Below are 20,338 nucleotides of genomic sequence, written 5' to 3' on the forward strand. Positions count from 1 at the left end.
CATCTGTGAAAAGCACAGGGCGCTAGTGGTGGACCTGCCTATTCTGGTATTCTGTGGCAAATGGCAATCGAGCTCCATGGTGCCGGGCAGTGAGGACAGGGCCCACTAGAGGACGTCTGGCTCTCAGGCCATCCTCATGAAGTCTGTTTCTGATTGTTTGGTCCGAGACATTTATACCAGTGCTAGAGGTAATTTTGTAGGCTCTGGCAGTGCTCATCCTGTTCCTCCTTGCCTAAAGGACCAGATACCGGTCCTGCTGATGGGTTAAGGGCCTTCTATGGCCCTGTCCAGCTCTCTTAGAGTAACCACCTGTCTCCTGGAATCTCCTCCATGCCCTTGAGACTATGCTGGGAGACACAGTAAAACCTTCTGGCAATGGCACGTATTGATGTGCCATCCTGGAGAAGTTGGACTACCTGTGCGACCTCTGTAGGGTCCAGGTATCGCCTCATGCCACCAGTAGTGACACTGACCATAGCCAAATGCAAAACTAGTGAATAAAACAGATGAGGTGGCAAAAAAAATCAGTGGCCTCCCCCTGTTAAACCATTGCTGTTTTGGGGGTCGTCTCATTGTTGCCCCTCTAGTGCACCTGTTGTTAATTTCATTAACACCAAAGCAGCTGAAACTGATTAACGACCCCCTCTGCTACTTAACTGACCAGATCAATAGCCCAGAAGTTTCATTGACTTGATGCTATACTCGGATTAAAAAGTGTTCCTTTAATTTTTTGAGCAGTTTATACAGTATATATCTTATATATATATATATATATATATATATATATATATATATATATATATATATATATATATATATATATATATATAAACATCTACGCGTGGAAGTGTGTGTGTCTATTGGGCCCGGAAGTGAGAGGTGGAGTTGGGGTAAGGGCTGCACCTCCGAGGAAACAGAAAACTCGCTTAGCCGCTAATAACACAAGCAGGGCCAGCAGGTCAGCAAAATGAAACCTCAGAATAAAGACAAAGTCGCTTAGCCCACACATTTGATGAAAACTTGGGCTGTCATACAAGTATTTACTTATGACCAGAGGTTATTTTATTTGAGTAAAAAAAAAAAAAAACGACCTTTTCTAGTGCTAGTATAACTTTGGCTCCTATTTTACAGCATATGCTTTGTGCGGGTCTCTGGTGTAAAGTGGATGGCAACAAAGAATGTAAAACAAAACTGGATCCTCCCATGGATGGAACAGAATGTGAAGCTGGCAAGGTAATGTTTATATCTTGACAAGAATCTCATTGTTTGGCCCCTTCTGCACAGCTTATTTCTTTGCTTCCCTTATAAAATGCAGTTGCACATATGTCAGACATAATGTTCATTTCATCCAGTTGCTGGGTGGCGCAGTAGTTGTTGCTGCTACATCACAGTTCCTCTTTCATTTAGATGTTTATAGCACATATGCCAGTACCACCCATCTGATCCATGATTCTCATTCACTTCCCTTATTATTCTAGTTGGAACAAGAAATCTTTGATTAAACATCCTCTCGTTAATCATACAAGTACAATACAGTAATGACATGTTTTTATTAGAATATTTTAATTGTTTTGTATCATTTTTATTGGATATGTTTTAAACAGAATATATGAACATAATATTAAACAAACACATAAATATCTTTGTACAATCAACAAATTAGTCACACAAAACTCAACCTTCTGAAAATATTATTCTAATTTCTAACAATTATTTTCCTTTCAGCTTTACTCTAGCATACACCTTTTGTAGGTCATTGACTGTTCCAACTATATATCATACATATTTCACTTATACTTTCATTTTTGAAATGAATAATTACCCATGAATTAGTTCATTTGATTTGATTTGTGAACTGAATATTACCCAAGAATAAGTCACACAATTCTCATTCATATGATTCGTGAAATGAATCAGCCAAGTGAATCAAGTTAATTGATTCTTGAATGAGTCACACATTTCTTGTTCACTTATGATTCTTGAACTTAGTGTCTTAATTTAATTATGTATTTTCACTATATTGTCATACATTGTGTATGAGTTGAATATTATATTATACATTTTACCAGGGGGCCCAAGAACATCCATACATACAGTTTTTAATGACTATAAGTATTAAAATAAGTTTAAAATACATGCGAAATTCAGACCCAAAAGCATATTTTGTATACTCCCCTCTAAACAGCTTCTTCCTGAGTGTAAACGTCATGAATGCAAAGACTCATCCTACCCAGTGTCAATGATTGTGGTGGTAATAATGTAATGGTGCGGGGAATGTTTTTATGAGACCCATTCATACCAACTGGGTATTGTTTATTCAAATGCATACTGTTAGTTGGATAGTGTGCCACGTCACAAGCTTATTTTATTTTAAGCTGGTCTGAAACATATAGATATGCTAGATGTGTTTCTCAACTTCGTAAGAGAATTGACTTTGGTTAGAGTGGCAGCGGTTAATTGGATGCATCAGAAGTACTAAGTAACCAATTAATAATACATTTTATTTATATAGCGCCTTTCCCATGCTCAAGGCACTTACAGAATATAAGAAGGAACGGCAGGGTATACAGTATATAGCATTGTACAAACCAGATAAATAAATAAAGAAGATTACGACAGTCACCCTGCCTAGGATTGGTTCCCTGCCTTGTGCCCTGTGTTGGCTGGGATTGGCTCCAGCAGACCCCCGTGACCGTGTGTTCGGATTCACCGGGTTGGAAACTGGATGGATGGATGGATTACGAAAGTGGATTCAGAGAAAAAAAAATTGAGTATTTTTCTGTGTCTAAAAGCTAATATTATTTTGTCACTGGAGCTCCATGCTCTGGAATATGAAACATTTCTGCCATGGATCATTTCCTACTTTTCTTAGTGATTGACATTGGCTTTTGTTGGTGGTCATAAGAAAACACAATTTTACTGGAAACTGTATTCTTTCAAATTGAAACAGGTAATTAGCAGGAATAATTGGAGTTTTGGGTATAAATATTGTTTCACCTGTAGCACATCTTGTAAAAATGGTTGCTTTAATCAATTTTCTATAATCTTGTACTGTTAGAAAGTTTTGGAAGGTTTAGATCAAAAGCAATATACACTGAATTGTGGTTTTCTTTAACGTATTACCTATAGCACTGACGTTTAACGGCTGAACAATTATGTGCAACATGCAATGAATTGAACATTTGAAGCATTGCACGGGAAAGAGAAGGTGAAAAGAAATAATATGGTGAACAATGTATAATGTCTACCTTCTCTATGTTCTGTCCATGGGGGACTCCTTCACTGAGCTACACAAGTGTTTAAACTGACCAAGGCATGCCATCGCTACTGGCTGAAAATAGGCCAGTATGCTGTACTGAATGTCACTATAATCTACTTTGTGAAAAGTAGCATAGTGGCACATCGTGGTCTGACCAACAAGAGGACACCCCAGTTCATCAAAATTATATGTATTTCACCACCAAGAGCTTCCATCCCTCACCCCATTGTTCAAATAAAATGTACTGTATATAAGCGAGACCAACAATCCAAGGGAGACAACCACCCCACCCCAATCAAATCTGTATCTGTAGTAAGAAGAAGCTGACAAATTAGGGAATACTGTGTGTACCCAAAGATGCAACTTCCTAAGCATGTCTTCTTTGAACTTTCGTCCTTCCACTTCTGCTTTCATTTGTATAATGTGCCAGCCCCATTTCTTTGCATGATCACTTCTCACTGATTAGCAAAAGAAAAACACTGTTTTTAAGAACAGCCTACTAGCTACACCATTATTATCAGCAAATGAATAAAACACGGGTCAGCTACTTTTCTTTTTTTCTATAAAGTCACCAAATTTCAATCAAATCAGTCACAGCATTTTTGAGATGTTGGTGTATGTAGTTTTTCTGTTTTATGGGTGGTATTACCCTTAAACATTAATATATTGAAATGTCCTTTCTTAGTGGATACCTACTGGCCTAAATGTACCACCCTGCCAAATTTCAACTTTTTGACTCAGTCAACTTTTCATTATATATACAGTAGATAAATAGAAACTTTATTAATCCCCAAGGGAAATTGCAGGGTTACAGGAACATGCATAAAAATATATACATAAGGGGGCACCCAAAAATTCAAAAAATTGTTAAAAAAAGGCTTTATTATGCAACTTACTGCTGTTCAATTTTAGTCAATGTCAAAATACTCTCCTTGACATGTAAGACACTTTTCCCACCACTTCTTCTTTTCCTGAACTCATCTTTTGTTACCATGTCTACAACCTCTGGCTCTTTTTTCCTGAATTTCTAACAAGGTAGCAAATCATCTTCCATTCAGTCTGAGTTTGAATTTCAGGAAGAGAAAGTCACAGGGTGCAAGATCTATTGGGAGGTGTGAGGCAACAACCACATCATTTTTCGTCACAGTTCTTTGACTGATAACGCGATGAGTGCATGTGTGCTCTCATGGTGCAAAATGCAGTTTTCCATGTGCTACTGCTTTGGATGTTTGTTTCCTGATGGTTTCCTTTTCAGTGTAATGTCACTGATTAGCTGTCTGATCGCAAGGAAACTGTTTATTAATTCAATACATTTATTGGAGAGGAGCAAATAAACTCTCAATTTACTTGAGCAACTCTAACTAGACAGAGAGAGTCCTAAGATTATTGGCATTGATAAGAAGTGACAGCTAAGGTGCAGTTAATCATCTTTGTATTTAAAAACTAGTTAAAAACTTAGTAAACAAATGAACACATGGTCAAAACTGTGGCATCTTTAGGTGAGGCCAGAAGAAATCCTTTGTTCTATGAGAGCAAAATTATGCATATGATAAACTGGTTTTATATATATATATATATATATATATATATATATATGAAAGTCATGTAATAAAATAATTTTAAAATATTTGTAGTCTGTTGCTATGTGTACTTTCAGTGCCTATCCTCTGTATTCACATGTGTATGAACCTCTCTTCACAGAGCGTTCCCATAAAGCCTGCTTCTCAGAATCTGTCACTGTTTCTGAGGTACTTTTCTCACCCCTTCCCCAGTTTCATACTTGCCCTCTTTTAAGGCAACTCTCTCAGCATGCCTTATACGCTGTAAGAAAGGCGCTATATTGCGCCCGACCTGGCACAGACTTGACAAAGGAGGCACGTATAAAATAAAAAGACTTTCATTTTTCTTCAGATGGAGGGCACGTCTTCCCCGTAATCCCTCCAGCCATAACACAGTCCCAAGCACTAAGCACTGAGTCACCACACTCCTCTCTTTCACCACCACTCCTCCGCAGCTTTGTTCTTCTTCCACCCAACTCTGGCCGCTGAGTGGTGGTCGCTGGCTCCCTTTTATTGGGTACCCGGAAGTGCTCCAGGTGGTTGATTATCGACATCCAGTTGCACTTCCGGGTAAGGCGAAACCAGTGCCCGAAAGGGCCCAGCTGCTCCTGTTGCAGCACCCCCTGGTGGCGCCTGTGGAACCCCACAGAGCTGCACAGAACTCCAATCCCCATGAAGCCCTGGGGGATTCCGAGGCACCGCTGCAACCCAGGGAGGCTGCCATCTAGTGTTTAGGGGGAGATACTGGGCTTCTCACCCTTGTCCCCCTGGCAGTTGTGGTGAAGGGGCGTCTCGGCCACGCATGGGCCCCGGCCATCCGTCACATTGCGTTTACTCCTCCTCATGTGTCTCACAAATGCCTCTTTCATTGCGTCATCAAAGACAAACTAACCAATCACACCAAAGCCAAACTGACCAATCAGATTGTTCTGAGGGACTGGACACAAAGACCTTAGTGTTTTATTACAGAGTAGATATATATTTATTCATTTATAAATAACAACTTAGAAATAACAAAAAGGACAAAAGAAGTGAAAATAAGCATAAGCCAGGGACCACACCGTGGCAGAAACATAATAGTAATTATGCAATTGAAAATAAGAAAGCAAAATGTTGGACCACAGAGAGGCAATTTTGAGTATTTTGCATCTCTACGTGTCTTTATTTTCCACATCATATGGTACATTGCAGAGATAATAAGGGATCATGATGAATTTCTTTTTTTTTTACCTTTAAAAAGACAGGCTGCCATGGTCCTAACACAGGGTTAGGGCAAAACTAAATATAGGGTTAGAATCTGGGTGTAAATATCACAAATAAATAAAATAAGTTATCAAGGAGTTTTTACTTTGTTTTACTACAGAGTCGAAGCACATCACAGTGGAATCCTAGCACTTACAGTTAATAGTCCATCCTATTCTGCTTTACCCAATACAGGGTCAGAGGGAGCAGAGGAAGGAAGCATGGTGCAAATAAAGAAAAATCCATCACAGACACACAGACAAATTCACAGACTGGCTAACATTCAAACAGCAGCCCTCAGAGCCATGTGGCTTACTGTCCGTTTAAAAACTTGTGAGCATTTCCTTAAGTAGCGTCACTTGTGGGTCACACATGCAAGCTTACATTGATGGCTCTACATAGCAGTTCATAATTAGAGAATCAAACAAAATGAAGAAAATGAAAGAATTTGACATGTTATGTGCTTTGCTTATGGGCATAACGCATATGAAAAGTGAAAAGATTAAATAGAACAAAACAAAGTAATGAAGGAACAAGCATACAAAAAAATGCGTATGAGTGGGATAGATGTTTGTTAGTTTTGGTGTGTCTTAGTGTTACTCTGCAGAACTGCTTGAAATGTGGCAGGGCAAAAAAATAAAATGAGAGCATCCTTGGTGTTTTTGTATATGTGGAAAGCCATTTTGAGTGGCTTTTCAAAGTAAACCAGGGGTCATTTTCTCAAGCAGAGAAAAATCCAGTCCAGGGCAGGTGATTGAGGATTATGTGCTCAATGTGTTTTGTACTTGACCAGACTCTGATGGCAGAATTATGAACCTGCTGTAGTGTGCTATTAATTTTTCCATGTGAGGATAGATTTACACATGTCAAGCAATGAAATCCCTCACTGTGATCTTAAATAAATGTGAAAAAATCCTAGAAACTCCTTGAAAGAAATATTTTTTGATTTACGAAGGCTTCTGTGGATATGCTCATTTGGGAATACAAAGGAGTGAATATATAAAGAGAGCAGACCGAGAAGAGTGCTGGGCATAACGACGATACTCATTCCCTAATTTCAAAGGCACATTTGGAGTGTGGAAGCTGAAAACGGCACTGAGATTAACAGTTAAGCCCTTGCAGACTCACTCTTGTGTGTGCCAGCCGTCTGTTATCAGTAGAAATGGAAGTTCCAGAGTCTTAGCCAGAGTTTCCATTTTATCTGCGACAGGCAGCCTTCTGCTCTTATTTCATCCTCCAGCTCATTATTGTTGTTTCTACGGCCGCCAGCATGAGTCATAGGTCTTTTCAGGTCATACTTTTCTTACATGTGACACCTCAAAATATCAGGGGACAGGTTGTGAGAATATGAGAAGGACAATAAAACTTATTAGAATCAGTCAGTTGTTGATGCCAACAGAATTTTTCAGTGTGGGTCATGGTGTGCAGCAGCTCACCAGTACTGTCCTCATGTCCAGTAAGATCTGTGAATACTATCACCAGCTTGTGGATGACAACTAGTTATGGCTACTAAAGACTGCAAGTCTTAGTCAAATACAAGAAATATTCTGACCTCCAGATGATCAGGATGGTTTTCTCCAGCTGTGCCCAGTCTGCACAGCATGCCATACATTGCAGGTCCTTCCTACATACAGATCATATGTCACCCTGCCATACACATTCCAACTTTATCAGCTTTAAACCTTCCAGAGCCCCCTTCGAGGCTGGCCATACAATCAGAGTTACCAGTTGCTACAGCACTGCCATTACCTATCCTAGCAAAAACATCGGTATAATTATGCAGTTACATGTTATCTCCACTACACATATAGGCTCACACTAAAGATCCACTTGATTTTGGATTTTTTTTGGATTTATCTGCTTGATTGATTTATCTGGTGATTCCACCTGCCATATGAGCAGTTTCAGTCCATATGAGGGTAAAGAACTGTTCCCAGATCACAAAATCTCACAGACGTATGAGTATGTCTCCTGGAACATAGAGAGTTAATATGGGGCACATGTTCTTTCCATGCTGTACTGTATAGCAGACTAGCAAAAAGTGCTTTCATGACCAATATATGATGACCTGGTAGCATTCTAAACTTATTCTGTGAACATTCTAAACCCTACTGACGTACAAATGTGGAAAGACAACCAAAGATCCATGTTTAATGTCTGAGCCTTTGAGACCTTGTGTATGTTGTGCTCAGGGACCTCTGACATAAGAAGAGGAAGGTGTATGGCTGCCACTTTTACAATAAGTCATACTGATCTGGGACAAGTATTCACTTTTGCTTTATATTGTTTTGCATTCATTGCCTGTTCTTATCTCCATTATTTTAGTACAAGATAACATCCATTTTTATCGGAAAAGCACTTGCTGTGCCAGCCATGTCTGTCTGTTCACACGAAACAACTCGGCTCCCACTGGAACAATTTTGTTAAAATTTGGCACACTTATTCTTCAGGGTGATGGCTCAATTTTCATTGAGATTTCTTGAATACAATGCTCTATAGATATTTTTGAAATTTCAAAATTTACCGTTGAGAAGCATTGTCAAATTTGCACACTTGTCTGTCTTAAAACAGAGAAGCATTCTGTCCAACCTTGACTATGAATTACTTGTTCAATTTTGCCTTGAGAGCAGTTACTTCAACTTGTACCTATTTTTTATATGTTCTTTTTCTCTTTCAACAGCTGCTCTTCAGGGCAAAACATTGAAACATCTGCAGTTGTGTGCGCTGAAGCAAATGCATCTCACTGCAGTATGTGGAATGGGGCGGGTCAGATGTGGGCGGGGTTGGATGACAGAGTATTACTACAGTATATAGGAAAGGTATGATGTTAGATATGTATGTATTTATTCAGTTCATTAAGAATTATATTCTTTATTTATTCAATACGATAGTAATTATATTGTTTATTTATTCAACATCGTCCCCTACTGTACTATACTGAAACAGTAGGCTACATTAGATACCGTCACTAAAGGGTGGTTGCATGGATGGATGGATATGCACGAGGTGTGATCAAAAAGTATGGTGAATGTTGATGCAGAGCGCCATCCAAGAGCAACGTAAAAAAATTCAGTTCAGATTCTGACAGGTCCATCCTAGAGCCAAGTTTGTGACAAGTTTCCACTTGTTTGATACTGTCAGTCGTTTGTGAGCCACTGTTGAGTTCAAGTGTGTTTTTCAAGTTTGTCATTAATAATACAAATTGCAAAAAGCTCAGAAAACCCATCAGATGTTAAAATCGGTTTATGGTGACACCGACAATAAAGACTGTTTATAAGTGGTTTGATCATAGTTCGTAATGGATCTGACTTGGTTGAAGACGAGAAAAGATCAGGACGTCCTTCAACATCAATAACCGAGGAAAATGTTGAAACGGTTTCATTCTTTATCATGACAAAGCTCCTTGTCGCACATCCTTTCTAGTATGACAATTTCTGTCGAATAAAAACATTATGCTGTGTCTGCATCCACCTTATTCGCCGGATCTGGCACTGTGCGACTTTTGGCTGTTCCCTAAATTGAAAATGACCATGAATGGCAAACAATTTCAATCCATTGAGGACATCCAGGCAGCCATGACAGCCCAACTAAAGACACTCTCGAAAGAAAACTTCCAGAACTGCTTCTCAAAGTGGCAGGAGCGTTGAGATAAGTGCATTCGAAATGGAGGAGAGTATTTTGAGGGTGACTAGTAGTTGTAAATCTTTTACTGCAATAAGTGTTTCTTTTTTAAACCATTCACCGTATTTTTTGATCACACCTTGTATTTACAGTATGTCACACAAATGTATTTTCACTTGAATTTGCCCACTTTTTTATCAGATAATGAAGAAATGAGAAAGGGGTAGCACATGCATACAATTTACATAACAGAACAATATAACATGACCTAGAACAGTGTTTCCCAATCACCTCTCCGTGGACCAGTACTGGTCTGTAGGATGTTTTTGCCTGTCCGTAGATCAATACTGGCCAGTAGTATCTTTTTGCTAGTCCACAAAAATCAGTGAATACCCCGGTCATTTTTTTGGCTACTGTGAACACTTTCGAGATAACATTTCACATGAAAAATTACTTCTTGCTGTGTCTGAAACACACGAAACTACAAGGGGTTACAAACGGTATGCGATCTAATGTTAATGTTAAACTAAAGTTAATTGTAAACTGAATAGAGGACCTGTGCCTCTGATCTAATGTTGGTAAATCTGGACAATAAAATCTTCACTTTATTAAGAAGTCAATCTTACAAAGAGAGTGCTGGCTATTACATATGTATTTCCACTTCAGGCTCTGTTGGACAAATTATCATACAGAATAAATCAGTTTGTTATATTTTCCACCTCCACAAACATTTTCTCAGTCTCCTGAAGAAACGGTTAAAAACTGCTGACCTAGAACAAATGGCAATGAACTGTGAGAAAAAAATGCTAAATCATAGCAAACTGTATTGAAGCGAAGTGAATAGGCTTTCAGCGTTTTACACTCCTAATAACTATTTCAAGTCTCAGTTGGACTGAGTGATTTGTTTTTGAGTTATTCTCTCTGTAGGCTCACATCCTGACACAAACAGACACACAGACAGAGACATCACTCTCCAGCTTCGCTCCCTGTCTCTTAGTTTTAGTTGCACCCACCTTGTTGTGAGCAGCTCTACTGCAGTTACAGTCTTTGAGATTTCAGAACGTGGTCCTCTTTTGCTAACATAACTAATCGCTAATTCTTTACTGCAGTGAGAAGGACGCATTGCTTTTACAATACGTACCATCTCTCCTGATTGTGCACCTCACTGTCCTTAAACAAAACTGAAAGTCCAGTTGCAATATCGGCTGTCTGCCATCTCCTTAGGTCCAACACTAGGTTATCCAATGGAGTAGAAGGGCTGCAAAAGCATTTTTTGCAGTTCGCACTTTAGGCAGCAGTGTTTCTGCTCTTTAGCAGAAGTTAAATCCAAGGCTTAGTTTATGCTTAGAGAGCAAGGAGCTAATGTTCCCACTGAATTATAAAGGAAGCAGTGAACATTCGTTTCTTGTGTTCACTTTAAGACCAACCTTTTGCTTGACAATTAGTACAATCTTATGTCCATTAGGGTTGGCAGGGGTTAAATTATTGTAATTTTTTTGCCCAGGCCAAGGTGATGACCAGTGCAAGACTAAGACATGTCCAAACCTATATATACCGGCACCAGAGGCATCTGAAAGTGGCAAATGCAGTCTTTTCAGAGAGCCAGACATTTGCATACCAAAGGAGTCACCATAGCAGTTCCACAGTGAAACTCACAATAGCAAAGGGGGTTTCGACTCCCCTTTGAGCTGCAGCTCAAATCTCATGTGTTTCTGCTCCTTTGGTGACCCTGGACATGCCATTACTGCTGTTTTTTGCGCTTTCTCTTAAGCATTTTCACACCTAGGTGGTTTGATGCATTTTTTTCAAACGCTAGAGCAATTGCCCCAGAGTGCAGTTTGTTTAGGTAGATGTGATGGCGCCAATTGCACTCTGGTGCGGACCAAAACAAACAGAATGAGACCTATTGGAAATGGTGGTCTTGATGCAGTACCAGGTGAACTCTGGAACAGTGTGAGTGATGTATGAATGTGATCTGACATGGGACCGATCTAACTGCAAGAAATACTGTGCATTATGGGAAACATTTCTACCAGTACGCAAATCTTAGTTTAAAAAGAAATCCACATATGCATATTAGTTAGCGTAAAACAACATGCAAAAGCACCAGTCAATTAGATCAATCCTATCAGCTTATTGAGCCTCAGAGTCTTTTTCTCTCTCTCATGACTGGATTGGATAGCAGTTGACCACATAAAAAAGGGTAGATACGGTTGCAGTTGGGTAAATCAAACTTAACACATACAGAACTGGTGAGAAATAAACACCCTTTTCCAGCCAAAGATCAAACCCCCAAATCTTATGCCACAAGAGTGATGCAAACAGTTAGGCGTCATATCAATGTGATCTCACTCCTGGCAAGTTGTGGAGACTGCAGGCACATTAACTTTGATATTCTATGTAGTAAGTGTGAATCATCTATTACCAAGTGAACATTATTAATAAATATTTACAGGCCTAAAGACAGCAGACAAACAAATAAAGAAGATGTTCATGCTATTGGAGAGTAAATGCATAGCATCATACAGTGAAATTAAATTCTTCTTATATGTCTACTGTCTAAATGAAATGATGCACATCACCCTTAGCAGAGCTTGTCACATTGTAGCCAAATGAAATGTCCATCCATCCATCCATTTTCCAACCCGCTGAATCCGAACACAGGGTCACGGGGGTCCACTGGAACCAATCCCAGTCAAAACAGGGCACAAGGCAGGAAACAATCCCAGGCAGGGTGCCAACCCACCGCAGGACACACACAAACACACCCACACACCAAGCACACACTAGGGACAATTTAGAATCACCAATCCACCTAACCTGCATGTCTTTGGACTGTGGGAGGAAACCGGAGGAAACCCACGAAGACACAGGGAGAACATGCAAACTTCACGCAGGGAGGACTCGGGAAGCGAACTGCGAGGCAGCAGCGCTACCACTGCGCCACCGTGCCGCCCCCAAATGAAATGTGTCCATACAAAGTAACACATTTTCATCCAGTTGTCAGATAAAAGACATTCTGCTCACAGAGCTCTGGTTGGTTAAAAAAAATAATAATAATCATCACAAATATGCTAGTGCACAAGCTTAATTCATGTTGAATCTCTTCCCAGTGAAAAAAGTCCATGAAACTTACAGGCCGTTTATTGCTGCTTCTGATTCGCTTGAAAGCTTGTTGTGTGAAACACAATCAAACTAACTGGAGATTGAAAGAAATGAAACATCTGATTCGGTAAAACAATTTGACCACACATCTGAAAAACATCTTATATCTTTTGCTTAGGATGCCTATTGAGAACTGCCAGAGACATACCTAACTCACAACTTGGATATCCTACACTGACAAGTGTCCTTTTTTTCTTTGAGTTGATCATAATACGGTTTTCAGGGTTTCTGACTTTGCGTCATTTCATGTTGTTAGTTTTTGATTCTACTCGTTATGATATTCTTTTCTATTCTCTTATTAGTGTGTATATCTCAAGTTTCTTTGCTATGGTTATTTGTACCCTTTTTGGCTTATGATTTACTGCTCTTGTTTCTGCCTACGATTCTGGCTACACATACTGAGCTTTGTTATTTAATTGTTGTCTTCCTGGTCATGACGCCTGTGAGTATTCTGACTTCTCTGCACTACCTCCTGTTTCCATTTTCTCTCTAAACTGCTGCTGCCTTACACAAGCAGTAACAAAGTTCTCTTTGTGGTTTCCACTGTCAGAATTAATAATGTTTTATCTAGCTCCATCGGACTTTGGCTGAAACTTGAAAAGCTTTGAGTAAAACTTGAAAATGCTTTATAAACAGATTGCTGCCTTATCAAGATGTTAGAAGGGCAAAGCTTGTTGTGTTTTTCATTTTCTTTTCTAATTGTCCTTTATCATCCAGAGTGTGGGTGGTCATGGGTGGATATAGGTGGCCTTATCAAACCAATGAAATGAGATTAATATTGTTATACAGCAACGGCAAGAAGATGGAGAAGGAGATAAACAGAAGTCAAAGAAAAAATAATAACTGGAAGAGTCAAAAAGCTCAATGCTAAAAAGAGATCAGAAAACCAAAAAGACACCAACAAACTTAGATTTTGAGCTCAATTTGTGAGATATGTACAAACTGTGACAATTAAGTGACCTCAGGAAACAAACTTTATACCCTGTGACCTTTGATGTTATTTTCTGTAACTTATGACAAAGCTGGTAGCAGCCACATAGCAACTAGTAAACAAAGCCACGCGATTCCAGACCATTACAATATGGTGTCATAGGAGAACACAATTAAATATATCTTCTTCTTTCGGCTGCTCCCATTTAGGGGTTGCCACAGCGGATCATCCGCCTCCATCTATCCCTGTCTTTTACATCATTTCCTGTATCTAAACCATCTCAGTCTACCCCCTCTTACTTGGTCACCAAACTTTCGTACCTGTGTTGTCCCTCTAATATACTCATTCCTAATGCTGCCTATCCTCATTACTCCAAGTGAAAATCGTTACACCTTCAACTCTGTCACTTCCAGCTCTGCCTCCTGTCCTTTTGTCAGTGCCACCATCTCCAAACCATACAACATACAGTACAGTAGCTGGTCTTACTACCATTTTATAGACCTTCCCTTTCACTAAACTTGCAAATATTCTTCTATCACAAATCATTCCTGCCACTGTTCTCCACCCAGTCCACCCTGTCTGCACTGTCTTCCTCACCTCTCTGCCACACACTTATTTGCTTTGGACTGTTGAACCCAAGTATTTAAGTTCATCTCCCTTCACCACCTCTGCTCCTTGCATTTGCACCCTTCCACTCCCTTCCCTCTCAATCACACACATGTACTCCATCTTACGCCTACTGACTTTCATTCCCCATCCCTCCAGTGCATACCTCCACCTCTCCATGTTGGTCTCAACCTGCTGTCTACTCTCCCTACAGATCACAATGTCGTCCGTGAACATCTTAATCCACGGAGACTTCTGTCTGACTTCATACGTCAGCCTGTCCATTGCCATTGCAAACAGGAGTCAGAGATGATGATTGATGTAATCCCACTCTCACCTTGAACCAAGCTGTTATTCCTACTGCATACCTCACCGCAATCACACTGTCATCATACATATCCTGCACCACCCTCACATACTTTTCTGCTACTCCTGACTTCCTCATACAGTACTATAACTTCTCTCTTGTCACCCTGTCATATGTTTCCTCTAAGTCAACAAACATGCAATACAATTCCTTCTGACCGTCCCTGTACTTCCTGATCAACACTCTTAAAGCTAACATATCTGTGGTACTCTTTCCTGGCTGGAAGCCATATTACTACTCAAAGATCGCCACCTCTTCTCTCAGCCTAGCAACTATTACTCTTTCCCATATCTTCATGGTGTGGGATCTCAATTAAATACATAAACATACAAAAACAACCCTAATACAAACAACTAAAGTCAGGAATGGCAACAATGACCACAAAAACATACACAACTCTGAAAGAATAACAGTGACAAATAATCAATAATGATGACAAACATCTAGAGGGGAGAAAAGATGTACAGTAGATGAAGCGATGCTAGTGGGGGCTGCTAGTGGGTTAAAATTTTCTTTCATCAGTGAGTTGGACCTTTCATCATATTCTTTATTCTTCAGAAAAGTTTGAATCAATACATCCCTTTTACAGCCCATTTTGTTCATTACAGAGTCATAGAGTGACAGATTTTACCATGGCAGTATTAGTGAAAAGCAATAACCAAACCCTGAAGTATAAGCCATTTTATCATAGCGCACACACTCATCGATGTACTTTTTCATACCCAGACAATTTAGATACACCAGGTAGCCTAGCACACGTTTTTAGGATTTGGGAAGGAATAAGAGCACCCTGAAAAAGCTCACATAAGCATTATATAGTTGTGCTTGAAAGTTTGTGAACCCTTTAGAATTTTCTATATTTCTGCATAAATATGACCTAAAACATCATCAGATTTTCATTCAAGTCCTAAAAGTAGATAAAGAGAAACCAGTTAAACAAATGAGACAAAAATATTATACTTGGTCATTTATTTATTGAGGAAAATGATCGAATTTTACATATTTGTGAGTGGCAAAAGTATGTGAACCTCTAGGATTAGCAGTTAGTTTGAAGGTGAAATTCGAGTCAGGTGTTTTTAATCAATGGGATGACAATCAGATGTGAGTTGGCACCCTGTGTTATTTAAAGAACAGGATCTATCAAAGTCTGCTCTTCACAACACACGTTTGTGGAAGTGTATCATGGCACGAACAAAGGAGATTTCTGAGGACCTCATAAAAAGAGTTGGTGGTGCTCATCAGGCTGGAAAAGGTTACAAAACCATCTCTAAAGAGTTTGGACTCCACCAATCCACAGTCAGACAGATTGTGCACAAATGGAGGAAATTCAAGACCATTGTTACCCTCCCCAGGAGTGGTCAACCAACAAAGATCACTCCAAGAGCAAGGCGTGTAATAGTTGGCGAGGTCACAAAGGACCCCAGGGTAACTTCTAAGCAACTGAAGGCCTCTCTCACATTGGCTAATGTTCTTGTTCATGAGTCCACCATCAGGAGAACACTGAACAACAATGATATGCATGGCAGGGTTGCAAGGAGAAAGCCACTGCTCTCCAAAAAAAACATTGCTGCTCGTCTGCAGTTTGCTAAAGATCACGTGGACAAACCAGAAGCCTATTGGAAGAATGTTTAATATATGGATGAGACTAAAATAGAACTTTTTGGTTTAAATGAAAAGCATTATTTTTGAAGAAAGGAAAACATTGCATTCCAGAATAAGAACCTTATCCCATCTGTGAAACATGATGGTGATAGTATCATGGTTTGGGCCTGTCTTGCTGCATCTGGGCCAGGACAGCTTGCCTTCATTGATGGAACAATGAATTCTGAATTATATCAGAGAATTCTAAAGGAAAATGTCAGGACATCTGTCCATGAACTAAATCTCAAGAGAAGGCGGGTCATGCAGCAAGACAACGACCCTAAGCACACAAGTCGTTCTACCAAAGAATGGTTAAAGAATAATAAAGTTAATGTTTTGGATTGGCCAAGTCAAAGTCCTGACCTTAATCTAATCAAAATGTTGTGGAAGGACCTGAAGCGAGCCGTTAATGTGAGGAAACCCACCAACATCCCAGAGTTGAAGCTGTTCTGTACGGAGGAATGGGCTAAAATTCCTCCAAGCTGGTGTGCAGGACTGATCAACAGTTACCGGAAACGTTTAGTTGCAGTTATTGCTGCAAAGGGGGGTCACACCATATACTGAAAGCAAAGGTTCACATACTTTTGCCACTCACAAATATGTAATATTCAATCATTTTCCTTAATAAGTAAATGACCAAGTATAATATTTTTGTCTCATTTGTTTAACTGGTTTCTCTTTATCTACTTTTAAGACTTGAGTGAAAATCTGATGATGTTTTAGGTCATATTTATGCAGAAATATAGAAAATTCCAAAGGGTTCACGAACTTTCAAGCACAGCTTTAAATAAAATGTATTATTATTATTATTATTATTATTATTATAATGAGAATATGCTAACTTTTCACAACCAGTGACTGTTCTCCATACTGAACCTGGATCATTTGAAGTAAGAAAACACTGCTGACCACTGGGCCAAAGAAGACTTTCTGTGTACTTGAAAAGTGTAAAAGCAGCCATGTGCAGTGGCTTTCATTCAAGTGTTTACTGGGAGCTCTAGAATGATGAATAAGTTACTAATATGCACAGAAAGGCCTTGTAATTCTGCTGAAAAAGCTGATGCTAACACAGAGGTGAAGGTGTGCCTGCGAAGAGCCATCCCAGAAATGGAAAATTAATCTGTTTATAAAAAGCAATAGCAGGCTTTTATCAGTTTTATTCCTCATTTCTTTCAGCATCTGTGAACTAATGAATCTTCCACACTTTTACATTTTCCCTGGGACAATTTCCAAGAATGTCATTTGCGGTCTTGACTCTGCTTGCATGCCGCAAAATGGGATTTACACATAAATAGCCGGCCACTTGGGACATGGAGTATAGGCTATGCACAGCCAGTTCATGGCTGCACTGCTCGATGCTTGATTTATGAGTAAGACGGCTTTGGTAGCCACTCAGAATTAGCAGTAGGCCACACGAGGTCTGTCTGTCAACGCCACGTGACTTGTAGCATTTGAAATCATTGGTAATTGACTTGAAAGAACATGAGAGCAGGGACACAACTCACAGGTACTAGAGTTACAGGCACAACTCTTGGTAATGCTTGCTATTTGGAGCATGTGCCAAAAGCTGAGAGAGCCCCATATTCACAGACTCTGCGGCAGAGATGATTGCAGGCATACAGTGCCAAACACAAAAAAAACCTTATGAGATGTTTCAGACTAGAAGATGGAGAAGACCTTTTTTCCAGGTGCTTTCTAAACTGAGAAGGACGTTCAGCATAACTTAGAGGAATATATAAAAGTGTGGGTGAGGAGAGGCCTATGTAGGTTCACCTCTTATTGTCTGCTTATCATCTAAACTGGGCAGACTCAATCACAGGTCCTAGACGCTCAGAGGCAACAATGCCACCTCCAACAGAAACTGGCCACAGTTTACAAATTGATCTCCTTTCTTGCTTAAAAGATCTCTTGCTTCAACCTGGAAGTACAACGGGAATCTAATTAACACTTTGGGTACGTGTGATCAGATCAAATTACCATCTAAAATGATTTTGCTCCATGTAACAGGAAAAGTTTAAAAAAGGTGTTTTTTTATTTTAAAAGTTTGTCATTTAGTATGTTGTTATGATTTCTTTATAGACTGTAGCACTCGCACAGTAAATGCCAAAGTTAAGTATGAGGATATTCCATCTACCCTCAGACACATTGCTCTTTGAATACGCAGCTTTACTCATTTATTCTTATTTGCCATTGTTGTTGTGCTGCGAGTTGATCTGTCTGAGATGTGCACAACGTGCTACTTGAATTATTCTCTTAATATGTGTGATTGTTTATTTAGTGCATAATGACATCATTTTGTTCTTCTGGGCCAGCCAAAGATTGTCTCCATGTGAAGTAAGCTCGGCCATTAAGGGCTGACAGGATGAGATAATTTCTGCAGTCTCTTTCTTTATTTCCCCTTTCTGTTGTTTGGAAGCTTTCTGACATCTTCTGATTGCTTATTAACTGTGTGTCTCCTCACCTGAGTATTGCTGATTTTCTTTATTTTTCTGGGTCCATATAAAAACAATGGATTAGAGATCTTTGGGTCTGTGCCACCTTAGCAGTCAGCTTTTAACTAATTTGATTTTACTTTCTCTGATTTTTTTTGTTTTTGTTGTCACACAACAGAGTTTTCACTTTAACTACATAACTCGACTGGTATCCTGACATACGGACACCTTTAGACCATTTTTCAATGTTTGAAATATTTTTTTATCCTATTTTGCCTTCTGGAAGTTAATTATTTGTGATTCATGTCATTTTCATTGAATGTGTAGGACAATATTCAAATTAATGTTCCACTTACTTCCAAAAGAATGGTTTCCTGTCTCTATGCATGTGTAGATGATAATGAACAAGGGGCTTCAGATCTTTCTCATTCAAACATTTAATAAATTTAAAGGGGTTATGATTTAGTCAGGGTTGTAACCCTGGAGCAAGTTTATTATTTGTTTATTTAATGTTTTTTTTTTCAAATATTGTTTGCCTTTTGATGGTATTGATTATATTCATTGATATATTATTATATTACATTATTATCAATACTGTTGATTATATATAAGTATAATAGCAGGTCATGTCACTTGCAGAAATTTTCTGATGACTCTACATTAATGAGTTTTATTGATAAGGAGGATGAGACAGAGTATAGGAGAACTTTAAAGAATTGTCTGTAAAAACATCAGCAAAACCAAGGAATTGGTTATTGATTTTCACCACAGTCAAGACCCTCTATGTCCGGTTACTATTCAAGGAACTCTCAGGCTACACTCAGTTCATTGAGCTTAAAACTTTCACATCCCAACCCACCGCTCTTTCTTCAGGTGTGCCCCAGGGCTCTGTCCTGGGCCTGTTCTTTTTATTATTTACCTTCTTCCCCTTGGCAATATCTTTCATAAATATGACATTAATTTTCACTGTTATGCTGATGACACCCAGCTGAATCTTGCTAGTAAACTCACAACTTCTTTTCCACCATTTTTGCTTATTGACTGTATTGCTGAAATCAAATCCTGGTTTTCTTCAAATTTTCTTAAATTAAACAGTGACAAAACTGAGGCTCTCCTCATTGGTACAAAATCAACATTATCCAAAGCCGATAATCTTTCACTTGCTATTGATAACTCATTTGTTTCCCCTTCACCTCAGGTCAAGAGTCTGGGTGTCATCCTTGACAGTACTCTATCTTTCCAATGTCACATTAATAACGTCACCCGGCCTGCTTACTTCTACCTATGTAATATTAAACACATCCGCCCCTCCCTCACTCCCCATACCACTGCCTTGTTCACAGTCTTGTTACTTCTCGTCTGGACTATTGCAGTTTGCTCCTCTTTGGCCTCACTAATAAATTTCTCCATAAGCTTCAGCTAGTCCAGAATTCTGCTTGCTCGCACCATTACTTGAACCCCATCTATTCACCATATTACTCTGGTCTTGCAGCAACTTCATTGGGTCCCAATTAA

General features: G+C 39.2%; 1 protein-coding gene across 1 annotated transcript in view; it reads left to right on the forward strand.

Moving 5' to 3' along the window:
* The window catches only part of LOC114654378 (A disintegrin and metalloproteinase with thrombospondin motifs 19-like), a 221,007-nt gene that overhangs the window by 127,640 nt on the left and 73,029 nt on the right, over positions 1-20,338 (forward strand). The window contains exon 11 of the mRNA XM_028804882.2: positions 1,132-1,233. Coding sequence (XP_028660715.1) covers positions 1,132-1,233 — 102 coding nt within the window. The remainder of the gene's footprint in view (positions 1-1,131; positions 1,234-20,338) is intronic.

This window comes from Erpetoichthys calabaricus, chromosome 7, assembly GCF_900747795.2.
Source record: "Erpetoichthys calabaricus chromosome 7, fErpCal1.3, whole genome shotgun sequence".
Lineage (NCBI taxonomy): Eukaryota > Metazoa > Chordata > Cladistia > Polypteriformes > Polypteridae > Erpetoichthys > Erpetoichthys calabaricus.